This window comes from Perissodus microlepis, chromosome 9 (genome assembly GCF_051167445.1).
Source record: "Perissodus microlepis isolate ML-2025 ecotype Zambia chromosome 9, ASM5116744v1, whole genome shotgun sequence".
Lineage (NCBI taxonomy): Eukaryota > Metazoa > Chordata > Actinopteri > Cichliformes > Cichlidae > Perissodus > Perissodus microlepis.
In genome coordinates, this window is record NC_140469.1 from 30,134,158 (window position 1) to 30,152,148 (window position 17,991).

General features: G+C 41.9%; 2 protein-coding genes and 2 non-coding genes across 4 annotated transcripts; 1 reads left to right on the forward strand and 3 right to left on the reverse strand.

The window, feature by feature from the left end:
- The first annotated feature begins 883 nt into the window (after positions 1-883).
- On the forward strand, positions 884-7,171 carry cldn11b (claudin 11b). Its single transcript, XM_084940187.1, has 3 exons — positions 884-1,484; positions 3,524-3,688; positions 5,649-7,171. Exons 1-3 carry the CDS (start codon positions 1,259-1,261, stop codon positions 5,906-5,908), a joined length of 651 nt encoding a protein of 216 aa, XP_084796313.1. The 5' UTR covers positions 884-1,258; the 3' UTR covers positions 5,909-7,171.
- A 2,335-nt stretch (positions 7,172-9,506) lies between these two features.
- On the reverse strand, positions 9,507-16,920 carry LOC146380795 (putative cationic amino acid transporter). Its single transcript, XM_084940030.1, has 7 exons — positions 16,620-16,920; positions 16,300-16,536; positions 15,895-16,112; positions 14,931-15,077; positions 11,263-11,471; positions 10,424-11,187; positions 9,507-9,898 (listed from the first exon to the last, which is right to left on the reverse strand). The coding sequence occupies exons 1-7, from the start codon at positions 16,918-16,920 to the stop codon at positions 9,507-9,509; spliced, it is 2,268 nt and encodes a 755-aa protein (XP_084796156.1).
- trnaa-cgc (transfer RNA alanine (anticodon CGC)) lies at positions 14,379-14,450 on the reverse strand. Its single transcript has one exon. It is a non-coding gene; the product is annotated as a tRNA-Ala (tRNA).
- trnaa-ugc (transfer RNA alanine (anticodon UGC)) lies at positions 14,709-14,780 on the reverse strand. Its single transcript has one exon. It is a non-coding gene; the product is annotated as a tRNA-Ala (tRNA).
- Positions 16,921-17,991: the final 1,071 nt, after the last annotated feature.

Here is a 17,991-nt window from a genome sequence, read left to right on the forward strand (position 1 = left end):
TCAAGTGGCGTATTATATTGGACAGAAAAACACACAGTGGAACACCATCATTCATGGATTGGCCTCCCCAGAGTCCAGACCTCAACATTACTGAAGGATCGTGGCGTCGCGTTGGCTGAGAACAGAACAAACACAGAAATCGTTTTCAATCAGATGTTTAGGTTTTAAATGATTTTGAGGTTTGGAAAACTTTAATATTTTATTGGATTTGTATATTATATATTTCATTCTTTACTGGGAAACGGTCCTGTCATACAGGAAATGCAAACCCAGGCTGAAAATCACCTTCATCAAACGATTGGTTTAAAATGATAATAAAAAAGAGGGTTTTTTTCTAATATTTAGTTGTGAATCCTTATTTTTAATCAACTGGTGTGAATAATGACAACTTTTTTGTTTAGATTTAATTGTATTTTAAAATATTAATATTAATATTTTTAATGTTTTTAATAAAGCACCTGAGAACTTCCATATACTTTAAGACCTTTGCTTTACTTTAAGACGTCTTATTCACTGAACATTTCTGGTAGGATGTCCCAAACTAAGTGGACCTGAGCAGATTTTGGCAGAAGTGCTGCTGATGGGATGGCAGGACCACCAGCAGAGGGCAACAGAGGTGCAGGTGGGTGACACATGAGGACAAATCTGGACTTTATGAGCTAAACTGATTTGATGTCAGAGCTCATCAGGAAGGCTTTAGGTGATGCTTGTTTTTCTGTCTGAGCCTGCCTTTCTCCCCGTATCTGGTTTAGGTTAGGATCTCACATGTGCTCCCATTGGCTTTGGAGAGGAGTACGATTTTCACCACACCCTGTGATAAATCTTATTGTGGGCATTTTTCTCGTGGATCAGCTTCAGGCGCACTGACGGAACAGGACTGCTTTTAAATTTAGACTTTTAAGCTTTTTAAACGTTGTTTAAAGCTCCAAATCAGAGAAAAACTATCTGCAGTTATTTCTGAATATATATCAGTTTTTGCTTTATTCCAGTGTTTTTTGTTTTCCGGTGTTTTTTGTTGCTTATTAGAGAACAACACAGTCATTTATCCGCTTTTAAACTCTTTTTGAGTCTTTGGCCTATAAAATTTTGAATTTTTAAACTTTCGCTAAAACCAAGTCTGGCTTTTTAAACTCCCGCAGACGTTAAAAAAGAGGAAAGCTCTCAAGAAGTTGCCACGTTTCTGAATTTAAAAACAGGCTGAATTTCTTCATTTTTATCTTTATTTTTTGGGGCGCTTAAAAACGCACGGAGGCTCACCATGTCACAGATGCGCAGGCAACTCCTTGGCACCGCGGCCAGCGGAGTGGGCTGGGTGGGGGTGATCGTGGCCACGGCCACCAACGACTGGGTCCGGACCTGCGACTACACCAAGGCCACCTGCGTCCGCATGGACGAGCTGAGCTCCCGAGGCCTGTGGGCAGAGTGCGTCATCTCCCCGTCCCTTTACCACTGCGTGGGCCTCACCCAGATCCTCACACTGCCCGGTGAGATGCGCCAATAAATGCTCTAATACATGATGTGCGTGACGAGATCTTTCAAGTGTGTTTAGCTCACGTTTGCTGCGTGGGTCTGCGGGAGGCAGCGATAAGAGAGAGTGAGCAGAGTGGCTGCGTGTCAACAAAACAGTTTTAGTTCAAGACTCTCTGTACGCTTTATATTTAGAGTTGAATTTATTACAGTTAAATATTAATGGTTATTTCACGTTATTAACATTAAAATATTACGTTATCGACATATGTATTTAAACCGGAATTGTTGTTTACCAACAAAATATATTCGTAACAAGATTTTTTTTTCTTTTTACAGTTTATTCAATATGTTTATCGAACAGTGTCGTTCATCAGAATACAAATAAAGAATACAGAATAAAATAAATGAACAAATACAGTTTTTCACCGCGTTTGTGAAAAACTGTGTTGTTTTTGTTTGAGCATCAGAACATTTAGGTACATACTTACTTTATTTTATAGCAGAGTTTATTTAACGAGGAAAGACAGAATTTCCTTTTAAATTGTGAAGATGTTTTAAAGCAAAACACGGTTTTTCGGACCAGAGATAAATAAGTCTTACATTTTATAAGAACATCAGTCAAATATCATTTTAATATGAATTTAATTTTTTATATATATATTTATTTTGAAGCTATAATCGATCATAAACTGCTTTGACACACCTCTATAGACCACTTTAATATACAGCAATCACACAATTTATGCTCGTACTCAATAACTTTTATTGTGAAAGGAAGGATGGGAAGAAGGTGTAGAACAAACACTTTGTGGAAACTATGGTAACTTATAAGCTTTATTTAAAGAAACAAATATAACTGGTTATTTAAACTCTTTAAATTAAACTGCTTTATGGTATAAAACATTTTTCATCGTATTTCAATAATGTTTTCTCAGTCCTCTGTTTATAGGAGTATAGTTCTATTCTCGTACTATAATATATATAATATATATACTATAATATATATATTGTATTATAAATACTGACTATTAATTTCACACGTGTTTTATATCAAACTATAAACAACAATGTAAAAGCCAATTTTTCCACTTTTTGAGCTTTTAATTTGTTTACTACCAAACAAACCTGTGCTGATTCCAAAAACAACCGGAGTGCTTCTGCACGTTTACCAAACAGTGCATGACATAATTAAAGGACTTTATCAGCCTTTTATTCACTACTCAAAAACATAGGACGACACTCGACCGTCAGAATATATCACACAGTCAGTTAAACTTCGGGGATTTTAATCTATGTTGTTAGGAAACATAAAGCACTGGGAATCCATCTCACCCACTTAGTGCAAAAGTAAAGTGCAGCAGGTGGAGAGACAACAAACCCAAAATGGGAATGGTTTAGCAGGTGGTGGCCGCAGACTATTTCTCCTCCTTGTGCCCGCTGACTGATTTTTATCTAGATGTGCACTTTGGGCGAGTCATCGTTTAGCCTGGATTAACAAAGAAAGTTGATACCAGTCATCTCTGACAGGTGGTTCCAGTTAGCAGACCCAGCTAACACAGAGAAGCCTGCCAAAGGTTGAGCTTTCTTCTGGTGGTCCTTTCCACAGTTGTTGAGATTTCTGTAGAACAGCTGAAACAGCTTGACAGAAAAATGACTGGGCTTCTTTACGTGCTTTAAGTAGCCTCTGCAGTTCTAAACCAGAAGCCTGAGAGTCCCAGGTGTTTAAAACCTAGTGGGGTTTGTCTCTCATGAGCTTTTGGAGACGTCATTAACACCAATGTTTTATTACTTTGGATTTATTCTCTGTGTGTTCAGTGAAGACATGAAGAGTGACGTCAGACTGTGTTTGACTGTAACTCAGAGCAAGATTAGACATTACTTTCTGAGTAAAGTAATCTTGCCAAAGAGGCTTTTTCTTGCATCTTTTTCTTGTCTTCAGTGCATGCAACACGTGTGCACATTCCTAACTGTGAGCAGCGCCTTGTTGAGTGCCAGAGGTGAGCTGTGCTGAGAACTTTAAACCAAACAGATGCTGTCTCTCCCTCCCTCTCAGCCTACGTCCAGACAGCTCGTGCTCTGATGATCTGCGCGTGTTTGCTGGGTCTCCCCGCCATGCTCCTGATCCTCATGTCCATGGCCTGCGTGCGGCTGCAGAACGACACCTCAGCTGTGAAGAAGCGCCGCGCCCGAGTGGGAGGTGTCCTCTTCATCTTCATGGGTGAGGAGGCCGCACGCACGCACACACACACACACACACAGTTGTGTTTATATCAGTTTGATTATAACTACTACTTCACTAATACTTACCAAAAACACTAGTTGAGTTTAATGTTTTAGCTTTTGTCAGTGAAATAAAGAGAAATTTCACTTACACTGACTTTCAGTGTTTGCAGTTTATTAGTCCAAAACATCTTTTCCTCGTCACTTTTCCTTGACATCATGAAGGAACGTGTGGAGGAGATTCAGGGAAAAGACTGTCAGAGAATCTGATTGCACTGAGGTTACTTAAAGGAGTGGCTGATGACTGAAAAATGCAAATCTTAGACACTTTGTTTCATGTGTTCTGACCATTTTGTTTTATAAAAGCTGGATAGATGAGAACCAAAACCCAGTATAAGGAGGTAGTAAAGGACCCAATGAAGGTGCTCTCTTTGGTATTCAAAGAATTCAACCAGCTCTTATTAATGAAATGTTGCCTTAATAGCAGTGCCACTGATAAATCTGAGGAATGAGTTTGATTTGACAGACTGCAGATTTGATTTGTTATGTTTTTGATTTCAGATAAGTGTCATGGGCTGGGTCGTGTGACCCAGTGTTTGAGTCTTATGTATTTTTGTATCCATTTTTGATCTAGTTAATTTCTTAGTTGTTTCTGTCATCTCCCCCTGTACTCAGTCTCCCTGATTCGTGCGTCTACCTGTCATGTTTCGTGTCTGTGTGGTTATGTTAAGTTCATGTCATGATTTATCTTCATGTCTCTGGGTTTCCTGTTTTATTTTGAAAGAGTCTGGTGTTCTTTGTTCACTGCATTTAGGTTTACTCTCCCCTGTGCTGTAATTATGTTTCATTCTAGTCAGCTGTGTCCTCATGTGTCTCCACTTCCCCTGATTACCTCATGTGTGTATTTAGTCCTCAGTCTTGCTGTGTTCAGTGTCGCGTCGTCTGTGTTCTCACCTCCATGTGTTCACGGTCAGTCTGTGCAGTGATCATCATCATCATCATCATCATCATCATCATCATCATCATAGTAGTCTCTGAGTCTTCTTAGTTTGTCACAGTATTAGTTTTCCCAGTTTAGTTATAGTCTAGTTTAGTCACACTATCCCTGCTTTGTTTGTACACCTTGTCTTCAGCCATAATAAAGGCTCGCTTTCTGTTAAGTTCACTCCCGTCTACCCACTTGTGTACGCACCTGGGTCCATCACACACACCACCGCATGGCCTGTCTCCGCAGACCGTGACAGTAAGAGGTTGTGTAGAGGTCAGTACACAGTACTGAGTGTGCAGTTTGTTGAGGACATGTGTTACATATTTTTTAGTTTTAGTTTTCATTTTAGAGGGATGTATTTGTGTGTTCAAATAACTTTTTTGGGACAGTTTCAGAGGACAGATTTGATTTCTGAGGGCAGTTTCTCGTTTTAAGAGACTTTCTCTTACTGTAGTGAACTTCGAGTGGCTGTAGCTCATGACGTAGCGCTGGTCACCTACTGATCGGAAGGTTGGAGGTTCAATCCCTGCCTCCTCCAGTCTGCATGGCAAGTATCCTTGGGCAAGATACTAACCCTAAGTTACTCTCCGACGCATCTGTCGGAGTATGAATTTGGTTAGACAGCATTCAGTTTAGAGTCAGTGCTTGTGTGTATGTTGTATAGAGCGCTTTGAGTACTCCGGGAGAGTAGAAAAGCGCTATATAAGAATCAGTCCATTTACCATTTCAGAGAACCGTTGTTGGATGTACTGTACTCTGGTCTTCCCCAAGTCATTCCCAGCTGTTGCAGGAAGGAGGATGATGGGTCAGGATCTGTCAGGCTGTTTTGCTTCCTGTGAGATAAGACAGGTAGTTCCTGTCCACAAACTCAGGGATGACAACCAGACAGATGGAGGCACCAAGCACAAAAATATAACCTCTTCTTTTCCCTGTTTTTCACCTTTTGTGTTTAAATATGTCTGAAACCCAGCTGTGTGCAGCATCATATCTACCGTCTGGTTCCCCATCGGCGCTAATAAAGAGGAAGATCTGATGTCATTCGGCTTCTCTCTGTACTCCGGCTGGGTCGGCTCCGCCCTCTGCCTCTTAGGTGGCATCATCATCTTGTGCTGCCAGGGCATCGACCCCAGGACCCCGAGTAGGGACGACAGCTTCTACTACTCTGGGAACAGGGGGACGGCCACGCTCCTCGACCCCCCCGCCAACCACGCCAAGAGCGCCCGGGTGTGAAGGAACCAGGCGCTCTATTTTTAACCAAGTTTCTCTTTGAGTTTAAAGCCATATTCGCCATCGATGAGACATGCCATTATCTGTTTACTGTTTCAAGACTAAAATCCACAATGAAAACGAATGTTGGCGGGAAATGGAGGGATTAATAATAAGCTCACACTCAGAAGATCTTTTGGCCTCAAACTAGGGAAGTCTGGAGAATCTGTGTATGTTCCAAAAAATATCCGTTTCAAAATCAGTAATTGCATCAAACTTACTTCAGTCCTCCGCCATCCTGGACTCCACGTATTGAAGCCTCAACTTTAGCATTTTGTTATTCTTTTAGAGATAAAAGTCTTAGTGATGTCTTTAGAGAGACTAAAGGATCAAAACTCAGAATAGCAACAAAAAAAAGACAAAGTTTTATTATACTGAATGAAAAAACAAGAACGGGATAGAAAGCCAGGAAGACGAGCAAAACAAGTAGCATGCAAGCATCAAAACACAACAATGTAAGACAAACACTCAGGGGAAGGGCAGACCCACACTGAGGACTAACTGGAGACTGAGAAAAGCTGGTAAACACGACACAGGTTAAAGCAATCAAGACATATTCAAAAGGTGGGAAAGTAAAACTCAAACCAAGGCACAAAGTAAAAAAGGAAATAAAAAAACTGAGACAAGAAAGCTCTCACTGAATGATACAAAGTAACACAATGGAAGAAAGAACAATCAGTCAGAACAGGAATACAGAAATCCAATTTACACAAAACAATCTCAACTTCAAACTCTGGCATTACAGGAAAAAACGAAACCAACTCAAATATACTGTGTTTCTAAACCAATCACATGACCAGCCCCCGAGGTCATGACTGTGATTGGTCTGTTAGTAGAATTAACCACACGAACATGGTTCGGACGTCCAGTTCAGGGACTCCCATGAGCCGAGGTGAAGCTTAGCAGAAAGCTTGCAGCTGTTTGTAATTTCATTTCCTGTATATGTATAAATACATATTTCACATCTTCAGCTACCCAGTCAGGAAGGAAAGTCCCCCTGTTTGACCGGCTGTAACCATCTGTGCGCACGACAAGTAAATCATTGTCAGCAGCTCTTTGTTTTCACATTATAAATATCAAACTGTTGTTTTCATGGTCGCTTTAGTGTTTATGATACTTTTAAATTGCAGCTCATATTTAATCCCCCACAGTCGGCTGTCACTCTTTTTTTTTTATCATTTCTTTTTACTTTTATGTTAACAGCATAATCAAAATAAATCATCTGCATACCCACATGGTTAAATTCTTGTCTGTGTTTAGAAAAAAGGCTTTAAAATCTCTTGGGTTCTCTGAAAACACCCATACACATTTAAATTAAGATTCATGCTTTCCTTAATTTATGTTTTACTGAATATTATTTCTGTATGTTTTCCATTTGATATGAATCCATTTCCAATACGATTTTTCATTTGTCTTCTTCTACAGTAGGTATCAGATCATCAGAGTTTAGCCTCTTGTGGCTAAAACGAGGCAAAGCTAGCGCAGATTAACCGCAAACTACGCTTGGCTCTCGTGGCTGTCTTGTAAGATACAGAACGTACATCAGAGCACGACAGGCTTTGTCTCGTCACTAGTGCTGTGTGATACTGTAAAGTTTAGTATTGATCCGATACCAAGTAAATACAGAGCCAGTACTGCTGAAAACAATACCAATACTGATACTTTTAACCTATAAAGGCAGCTTATGTGGGGCAGAGAGGTTTGTATGACTCACTGTTAATTTGCAAATTCTGAACACATTTCAATGACCACTTAACACTATTGATATTTGGATTGATCCACTCACCTCTACTTATCCTAGCCTTTGGCTGATGCTAGGAACACAATAATTACCGCAGTTCCCATTGACGGCTCACATAGCTCCTTTAAATTTGGAATGATAACATTTCAGCGTCTTCTATCTGTGAGAGAAGCTGCAATAAAACCCCGATTAGACAAAGTGCTGCTTCAAATTCTCTTTATTTCTGCACTTTCCACAACAGACACTGAATAACACCATTCACCCCAAAACAATTAAAGAGCGTAAACAAAGAACTCAAACAAAACCAGAGGAAAAGCTAAACCAGTGTGTGCTGTTCACTGTCTCTGAACAGACTTCTGTGAACGGCTATGAGAAGCAGAAAAGAAGACAACGAAGACCTGAATGTGCAAAAGGAAGCAGTGATACTGAGTCTGCAAAGAACCACGTGCAAGTGACCTTTAGGCACAAAAAGTATAAACATTTAATATGAGCATGGTTCAGAGCAAATGCTGTATGGTAATTAGTCCAAATTCTTTTGGACTAATTGAGATATGATGATGTACTACCTGGTGGCTATCTACAAAGCTATGGTTAGGTTAATATAAACACATCAGCACTGGGAAGATGGACAATAAGGGTTAAACTGTTCTCAGTAAAAGTTCATGTTGGCCTGATTGGCAGAGAAAATGCCTTCATACAGCTCGAAGAAGACGCTAAAAAAAGACCAAACTTCAGTTAAGAGAACATCTAAGATGATCCATCCATCACACGAGGTTAGTCATTAACATGTTTGCGTATGGTTGGGATTAGTCACTATGAAAAGGTCCTGATCTTAAGGTCATAAGCCTTTTGGTGTCTAAAAAGTTAGCCTGAAGACATGCAGCACATGAATAGTGCTAATAAAAATCCAAAAAATGCTTTTTGGACGATCGTGGCTCAAGAGTTGGCAGTTTGCCTTGTAATCGGAAGGTTGCTGGTTCGAGCCCCGGCTCGGACAGTCTCGGTCGTTGTGTTCTTGGGCAAGACACTTCACCAGTTGCCTACTGGTGGTGGTCAGAGGGCCCGGTGGCGCCAGTGTCCGGCAGCCTCGCCTCTGTCAGTGCGCCCCAGGGTGGCTGTGGCTACAGTGTAGCTTGCCATCACCAGTGTGTGAATGTGTGGATGACTGAATGTGTAAAGCGCTTTGGGGTCCTTAGGGACTAGTAAAGCGCTATACAAATACAGGCCATTTACCATTTATATAGTATCGGTGCTTGTACCTGTTCAAAATAACAGGAAATTAACTTTAAAAAGATAAGCATCTCACTCAAGCATGCTCAGTTCGTCTTGATTTAAACAACAGATAGGCTTCTACACAGTCTGGATTCTTTTGAACCTCTGCTGAGCACTAAAGAATAGAAAAAGAATAAAGTAAGATTAAGGCAGGTTTGTTTTGTAACAACACTTCTTCTCACACACTTCTAATCCACACAAGTCCAACTTGTTTCATTAACGGTTGCTGTCACTGTCAGGTTGTCAGAGGCAGGTGGGTGTTTGTGTACATTCGTGCTCATACAGGTAGATCTTCAAAGGCAGCTGGACTTCTTTTAAGTTCTCAAACACATTTCACTTCTCGTCCAAAAGGTTGCAGAAGCTGAAGTAAAGAAGTCCAGTTGCTTTCGACCCAAACAGGTTAGACTGTTTTGAAGCTTCTGCATCTGCTGTTGGCTTCTCTCAGTGCCCTCCTTCCTCTGCTGATATCTGATCCCAGTTTTCATAAAAGCTTCCACAAATATTAAAATATTGCCTCATACGTACATTTTATTCACTCTTTCATATTACTCAGTTCTCCTCTTCATCATTAAACCCATAATTGGTCCTTCCCTTGGACCTACTGCCTGTCTCCATATACTGGCCTCCTGCTCCAGACTGGTATCCATACTGGTCCCCATTATCTTCATACTGGCTCTGCTCCTGCTCTCCGCTCTCTTGGTCCTCGTATTGGATCTCGTGTTGATTTCCCTGCTGGTAGTGGTATCCTCTCTCCTCGGGTGCAGACCACCCCTGATACGGTCTCTCGTCCTGCTCCTGGGTGTAAAGGTCGTCACCGGGGGAGAAGGTGTCATCCAAGTGGTCGTCATAGCGCTGGTAGGAACTGGCATGTGCCTGCTGCTCCCGAGCATTCAGCTCCAGCGTGCTGTGCCACACTCCATAACAAATGTAGATCAACAGACCTGAGGATGGATATGCAGTAGAGGGTGGGTCAGTAGGTACAGAGATCAGTTTGTGTAGGATTGTCAACCTTTATGAATTCCATATGAAGAGAATATTTGTCACAAAAATGGAGCTCTTACAAAATCCTGGATACACACCTCACATGTAAAGCATTTTCTCTCTCCTTTGTTGGGCTTATTGCATCTTAAAAAAGTTTGTACCAAGCATCAGAGCAACCAAAATACCCAACCAGCGAATCAAAAAGCTAGCCAACCAAGCAACTAATAAACCAAGCAAGTAGTCAAGCAGCCAACCAAACAACTTACCTATCAGTCAACAGGTCATTCAACTAACCAGCCAACCAAGCAACCAGATAACAAAATGACTGCTTTATCACCTATCTGACCGAGCAGCCAATTGCAGAACTGGTGTTTTCTCCTTTTAATATATAACTCGATATTTAAATAAACTGATTGTCATTGAATTACTGATTAATGCTCATTTCAAATCTACAATACTCTATTATCAAGATTGTTTCAGCTCACCTATGAGGCACCAGATGGTGAACCTTGCCCAGGTGAGTGGAGACAGTTTAAGCATGAGGTAACTGTTGACCAATATGGCTGCTGCAGGGACAAAGGGGACACATGGTGCCATGTAGGGCAGGCTCCTGGTGCTCTCTGGTTGCTGTATGATCATAATCAAAAGCTTCGCTAATGACCCTGCTATCATTGTTGCCATCAGCCCAGAAATCACTGCCCCAGCACCTGTGCCCTGCTCAACCCCAAATATTATGGTAGACCAGAGGAGGAAGGACATGAAGAAGAGGGAGAGAGTGCATCTGGTCACTATGCGGCCGGTGGCTGGGGTTGGTCGAACTGATGCATCAGGCATTCCCAAACGCAGCCGCAGGGTGTAGTAATGACCTCCCAGAAGCCTTTTCAGCAGTGAGGGGTGGCCTGTATGAAAATCAGAGTCATCTCCCTCCCCCTCCGTCCTGCCGGTGTGGTAAGAAGATGACCCGTCATTCTCGCTCAAGATCTGATCGTCTTTGGCATCTTCGTGCTTCAGGCCGTCCATGTCCTGAACTTCAGAGTCAAACTGATGTGTGTCGGTCTGTTCGTCAGGCTGATAGCGAAGTAGCAGCACGCACACACTGACCAGAGTGTAAGCCAGCAGGGTGCCAATGGACATCATCTCAATCAGGTCCCTGAGGCTCACCAGCAGAGCGAGGACGGCCGCCAGGCTCCCCGACACCACACACGCCACCGTGGGAGTGTGTGTGAGTGCAGTCACGTGAGACAGAAACCTTAAAACACAGACACAAAAACATATCTTATTAAAACTCCTTAAGCTGACTGTGTGTTTTCATGTACCTCCTCACCTGAACAGCAGTCCGTCCCGTGCCATAGCATAGATGACCCTGGGCATCGGAAACAGGGAGCCAAGCAGAGAGACGGTGAGTCCAGCTATAGAGCCCACAGCCACAGTGTACTTCCCCCACATGAAGCCATGCACAGCAAACATCTCCATGAGAGGAGCCGAGACGTCGATCAGGTTATAGGGAACCATGAGAGTTAGGATCACACTCACCTGTTAAATAAAAAAATGCAGAGGTGTGAGAGACTCTATTATCGTATATCTATTATTACGATCACCGTTTTATCAGGAATGAACACTTAGATAAAGGTGATTAAGAGGTCACATGTAATGCAGATATTCTTACAGTATATCTTTCAACTGGTTGATACTGTTAAGTCTTAAATCAGGAGATGTGGCTGTTAGAGTCACTGTACCAACTCTCTCAACAGTGTCTGTGACATTTGGAACATTTGCAATCGAATCATTTCACAAATACAAACTCGTGGAAATACACATACCACAGGGTCAGATCTCTGAGTCTTGTCATTGCACTCTTATTGTAAATACCAGCAGTACTTTTTTTTACAATTTGCATAATGACTGAAACCCATGACCTCCCAGCCCATTGTTCCTTCGGTGGGCTGGTCACTTGGACGAGTGACAAAACGTTTCTCCCACTGAAAACATTACGTCCAGATGAACAGACTCATCTTTTGGAGATTTACTTACCTGGATGATTGAGAATGCATGAATGTTGAAGTTCAGAAGCTTGATGGTATAAAAGCCGGTCATGGTGGGGATTGAACCCAGGACATCATACATGCAAAGCTTGCGCTCTACCACTGAGCTACATCCCCTTAAATGTGCATCGCCTAAGTGTTGCTAGATGACACTATCAGTGTAGGTCATAGGTCAGTCATCTAGATCATGGTAGTATAAGGAGCTTTGGGGAAAATAAAGCCACTGTACTTCATGAAGTTTTGTAAAGATGCGTCACCTCTCATCCAAGAGGCTTTCTCAGTTCTAAAACAAAATGGTGAAGAGTCCTGGGCATTTAAACCCTAGTGAGATTGTCCCTTAAGGAGGTCGTTGACCCACTATTAATCATGTGCCTTATCACATGAGCCAAGGTGTGGAAAAGGTGTGGGTCATCATCAGAGGTTTAGGGTGAAACCACTTTTTCAAGGACTTAGGCTACGTCCACACTAGCCTGGATAGATTTGAAAACTGTGTTTTCGTCTGAAAACGCTCCGCGTCCACACTGTCGTTTTCAGTCGTTTTCACAGAGTTGTGCGTCCACATTGAAACGGATGAAAACGCTCACGTTCCAGTACTGCGCATGCATGAAACGCAAGAAGATTCGACCTGCCTCATTTCTGTCTGCCGTGGATTTACTTTCCAGCTCTTTGAAACGTCGCGGCAGAATGTCGAGGAAAAGCACCGAGTTTTTTTAAATGGACTAACAATGAGGTGGAGTTGTTGCTGCGAGTAACACAAAAGTACAAAGTTGCAAAAGCGAGTGAGAATGAAAGAATTTGAAGAAAAGCTCTGTGGAGCATGTACAGACTGATATTAATCTTTGATAGGGCTGTCAAACAAAACAACTGCTGTATAATGCCCTCCGCTATCTTTGTTTAATTGGTCACTTGACTGCATCACATTACTAAAATGTGTCATTTTTTTAAAAAAAAGTCTCAGTTTTCCTGTCCACACTATGACGCAAAAGCACCGTTTTCACATGTATGCGTTTTCGTGAGCGTTTTCGTGAGCGTTTTCGAGAGCGTTTTCAGCCAAAACGGAGAGAAAACGATGCGCTTTCAAACAAAAATGCATTAGTGTGGACGTAGCCTTAATCAGATTCTCCACTGAACTTTTCACTAAGAACAACCTCACCCCTGAAAAATTGCCTCACCATATCATGTCACCGACTGAGGCCACCCAACACATAATTTCTACATCCAAAAGATAGAGGTCACTCTTTTGAGGATGTCAGTGGTTATTTTGAAGGTTTTGTGGTGATTTGGAATCTTTATGTGGTCGTCTTGATGCATGCGATGTATAGACTGACCTATGATCAACCATCTGGGATGATGAGGAAAATCCCAAAAGGTTGATTCTTTCCATTAACCGAATCAATGTACGCTGCAGTCCTGTCTGGAAGCTTGATGGCCTGGACATCGAGAAAAACTCTGGAGATGCTGGGGATTGAACCCAGGACCTCACACATGCAAAGCACACGCTCTACATGCCCTCGTGGATGTGATCCTAACAATTTTATAGCCCATCAGAAGCTCTGGTCTGGTAGGTTTTTGGTGGTAATCTAATGTGCATCTGATGTCTGAGTCTCTTTGTGGCCACTTGTGTCTCTGCGTTTTATTTTGTCTTTGTTGTCATAAGTTGCTTGTAGTTATATTAAGTGTATTTTTGATCATTTTATCTCATGGACATTTTGAATGTCTGAATCAAGGAGGGGTTCTTAGGACACTTTTTCACCATCTTACAATGCTGTGACTGAGCCATTCCCCAGCTCTCTCTGGATGGTACTCATGGCCATTCATCAATGGTCATGATAATTTGCATTTTAATGTTAATGAAACTGACCTCAGGCCTCATTGTTAGTCAGTGGTGCTAGTTTTGGTCATTATGCAGATATGCTGTTTATAAGTTGGGGAAATCTGCCGTCAGCAGAGACTGAAGAAGTCACTTGGATGAAATGTTTGTCCCGCTGAAAACTCTACGTCCACATGAACAGAATACACTTTCTGGATTTCCTTACCTGGATTTTTGCGCATGCATCAAGATCATTTTCTAAGTATATTGGGTTTGTTTTTTTCTAGTTACCTTATATTTCCTAACCACCAAAACATTTGGGACTTCATGAGTCTATTTACTGATGCTTGACTCTCTTATAGTTCTGATATGCATCTTGTAGTCATTTTGAGCCTCTTTGTGGCCACTTACGTCTCTGTGTTTTGAGTCTTATTTTGTTGTCCTAATCTCTTCTACCTATATTAAGTGTATTTGTGATCATTAGAGCTCACCTCACAAAAGCAAATTATAGACTGACCTTAAGGAAATGAAAAACTTCCCTATGCATGTGCAAGACGTGAGAGCTCAAAAGCTTGATGGCATAAAACTTGGAGATGCTGGGGATTGAACCCAGGACCGCACACATGCGAAGCACACGCTCTACCACTGAGCTACATCCCCTTGTTGGGAAAACAGACTTCATCTGTTTCACACATTTTTATGGCTCATCAGAAGGTTTTGGTCTGGTAGGTTTTTGTAGTAATTTAAGGGTCCTCTGTGATTTAGTATTTATTTGTATCTTAGTTATCCTAATAGTTTTTTGATGATGAAGCACCCAAAGATTCAGGACTTCTCACACATTTGGTGCCATAAAGCCTTGACACATGTCTGCCGTAGTCAAGTCCAGAAGCTTGATTGCCTAGAGACAGAAGTAAAAACTGGAGATGCTGGGGATTGAACCCAGGACCTCATACATGCAAAGCACACGCTCTACCACTGAGCTACATCCCCAGCACACATATGCGCTGCATTACACTGTGTAGTTTTATCACAACTGACATCAGGCTTGAACATATCAGGACTAAAAAGGCAGAAGAAATAATCTGATGGGGAAATTAATTTGGCTGAGTTAAAAAAAAACATGCTGGACTCTGTACAGACCGACACATAGGCAGTGAGGCAGGTGACCAGCGAGACAGTGATGGCGTAAGGGATGGAGGTGTTGGGGTTTTTGGCCTCCTCTCCTGTCGTTGCAATGATGTCGAAGCCAATGAAGGCGTAAAAACAGGTCGCTGCACCTTGCATCACCTGAACAGAAAGAACGGGTTACTAAAAGATCTCATAGTTTACATCTTAAAAAAGTGGACCTATTCTGCTTTTGTTTGTTCTCTGTAATATAAAGATTATGCTGTTCTGATGCTAGATTCCCATATTAAACATGGATAATTGTTTAAAATAATGAATTCTACTCAGTAAAGGGTTCAGGCTTCTGACTGTTTTTTTTTTTCCTTTCTTTTATCTTTCTGATGTCATAGCGTCTGTGGGTTAGCTTTTTGGGAACAGAAATCAACCTCAGTGCAGAAAATCCTCAGTGCATGTCCCCTTTACAACTGATCAAAATGTACAAGTCTTGAACTGCTCGTTTGTTTGGTTTGATGCTTTTGCTTTTCTGAAAAAATGACTAGGTGATCTCTAAACCCAAACTTTAGATCTGAGCAGTTTAAAAATCCCTCAGACCTCAGATCAACAGATATTTGCTCAGTGGGTAAAGCTAACGCTAAGCTAACTCATGCAAGATGAATTTAAGCCTTTGTAATTGCACAAAAGTTGACTCTTTAACTTTCACTTTTCAATCTATTTATAAAATTCAATTTAAATTTGCATGAATTCACAACACAGTCATCTCAAGATGCTTTATATAGGAAATAATATTTGACAGGGAATCCCAGCAATCATACAGTTTCCTGTGACCAAGCAATTGGTGACACTGGGGAGAAAGAACTCCATTTTGACAGGTACAGAAGCACATTCAGAGAAAGGCACCCATCTTCCAAAAAAAATGTAACCTCTTGATTGGAAGCTGGAAATTAGTTGATAGAGCCCCTTTAGCAAAACAGTTTCTCACCCCCGACCAGCCATACGGGAGGAACTTGCCACCCTCCCAGTTGCTGCTAGAGATGAAGAAGAGTCCAGCGATAATCATGAAGACCCAGACCACCAGGTTGACCACATTCAGGACATTGTTGAAGCCCACAGTGTTACGCACTCCAAGAGCGATTACAGCAGTGACCACCAGGGCAATGAACAAGGCCAGAACGTCAAGATACGTGTCCTCGCCTTTACCTGAGACAGAAGGACAAAGAGTTTAAGCATCAGGTATTAACTATTATTTTTATTATTCAACATAACATAAATTAGCTTAGAGGTAAATCTGGAATTTCTTTGACATAACTGTTTATCCTCTCTAACAGATAAGTAAATAAACTGCAAATGGTAAACAAATCACAAAAGCAGTTTTGGAGGCACTGACCAAGGCCTCTGACCGTGCCCAGGTGTGTTATCATGAAGTCACTGATGCTGTGATTGGCCAGCGAGTCGAACATGTTGCTGAGAGCTGAAGCCCCTGCCGCTGTGCCGATCAGGTACTCCAGGATCAGGTTCCAGCCAATGAAGAACGCCACAAATTCTCCAACAGTCACATAACTGTAGGTGTACGCCGAACCGGTCGTTTTGGGGACCCGCACACCGAACTCTGCGTAGCACACACCTTCACGCAAAAGACACACATGTGGCCAGATTGTTCTAAATCTTTTGTTTGGTTGGTTAGAATGCTTAAAAACTTTTGCTTACCTGACAGTATGGACGCCACCGCTGCAATTATGAAGGACAGAATGACCCCAGGCCCAGCCATCGCATTAGCAACCAGCCCCGCAACGACATACATCCCTGTGCCAACACAGCTTCCCACACCGAGGGAGACCAGGTCCACAGTGGTGAGGACTTTGGCCAGCCCGACCGCCGACCCCTCTGCGAGCTCGGTGAGGTCGTCTGAGCTGTGGGCCATGGAGCCCACAGGTTTGGTCCTCAGCAAGCGAGAGTACATGTTGTACCAGGCATCCCCCAGTGATACCCGACCAAGCCACGCCGCCATGGTTAATACCTGGTTAATACCTGTTAATGTTGGTGAGTTGTGCACTCCTTCCACCTTCCTCCTGTCACTGTCTCATACTTTCACATCATCATGAGTCTCCATGAAACAGAAGTCTAAAGAGGGCGCAGAAACTCTGTGAAAAGAAAAGGAACAGACTGCAGCACTTCATGAATTACAGTGGAGGGTTTGATATATAACATGATTGGATCTCTTGATTGTGTTCATTTCAGTTTTCTTTGAGGCTCTTTACGATCATTTAAGTCTGTTGACAGCAGTTTGACTCTTTTTTGATTCTTTGAGTCATTTTTTAGTCTGTCTGTGGTCATTTGACGAAGCGAAAGATTGCTTGTTTGATTCTACCCCCTGTAGGGTAACATAAGGAAGGGCATCTGCATATAAACTCTGCCAAAACAAAGACACAGAGTTAGCCACTACAGTGCCCTGTTATGACAAGGGAGTAGACGAAAGTAGTTTAAACAAGTCTCTGTGCAGTGATTCTGAGTGCATTTCTGGTCATTTGTTTCTTTTTGTGATGGCTTGGAGTCTCTTTGTGGTTAAGAAGTTCCTCGGGTGGTATTTGTTGTTGTTGTTGTTGTTTTGAATCTCTTAGCAGTTACTTTAAATCTCTTATTTTGAGTATCATAGTAGTCACTTAGTGTCTAATCATTTCTGTATTCAAGCTTTCCAAAAGAAACGTTCACAGCCATTTGAAACTTTGAAGCCTCTGGTCCTGCTGGTTTGTTTTAAAATCGTTCCATGCTAATGAAGCTGGGATACCATCAGCAGTTCTCCTCACTCACTAGAGCGAGACTCCCTCTCTGAAACTTTAATGATGTCCAAGGAGGATCCTGTTTCATGATGGAAAGGTTCGAACATGGAGTCTAAAACTTAATCATGCACAGGCGAACTTCTACACCTACACATCGAAAGCTCTCATCTGTTTTAGAGCTTCATACTCAAACATACAAGTTCAGTCAACACCTAAACTGAAATCAGCCCTACAAAAACAGCCTAGGTTCAAAAGAGCAAAGAGACAGTCTGAGGCTTAAAAACTGATAAAAACACAAATCA

Bases quoted from the DNA above. Each gene is read 5' to 3' on its own strand.
- cldn11b (XM_084940187.1), top strand. From the start codon at position 1,259: ATGTCACAGATGCGCAGGCAACTCCTTGGCACCGCGGCCAGCGGAGTG. The intron at 1,485-3,523 runs GTGAGATGCGCC...CCTCCCTCTCAG, and splicing joins CCAGATCCTCACACTGCCCG to CCTACGTCCAGACAGCTCGT. The intron at 3,689-5,648 runs GTGAGGAGGCCG...TCTGAAACCCAG, and splicing joins TGTCCTCTTCATCTTCATGG to CTGTGTGCAGCATCATATCT.
- LOC146380795 (XM_084940030.1), bottom strand. From the start codon at position 16,920: ATGGCGGCGTGGCTTGGTCGGGTATCACTGGGGGATGCCTGGTACAAC. The intron at 11,472-14,930 runs GTCTGTACAGAG...TTTATTTAACAG, and splicing joins GCCTCACTGCCTATGTGTCG to GTGAGTGTGATCCTAACTCT. The intron at 11,188-11,262 runs GTGAGGAGGTAC...CTGTGTTTTAAG, and splicing joins CGGGACGGACTGCTGTTCAG to GTTTCTGTCTCACGTGACTG.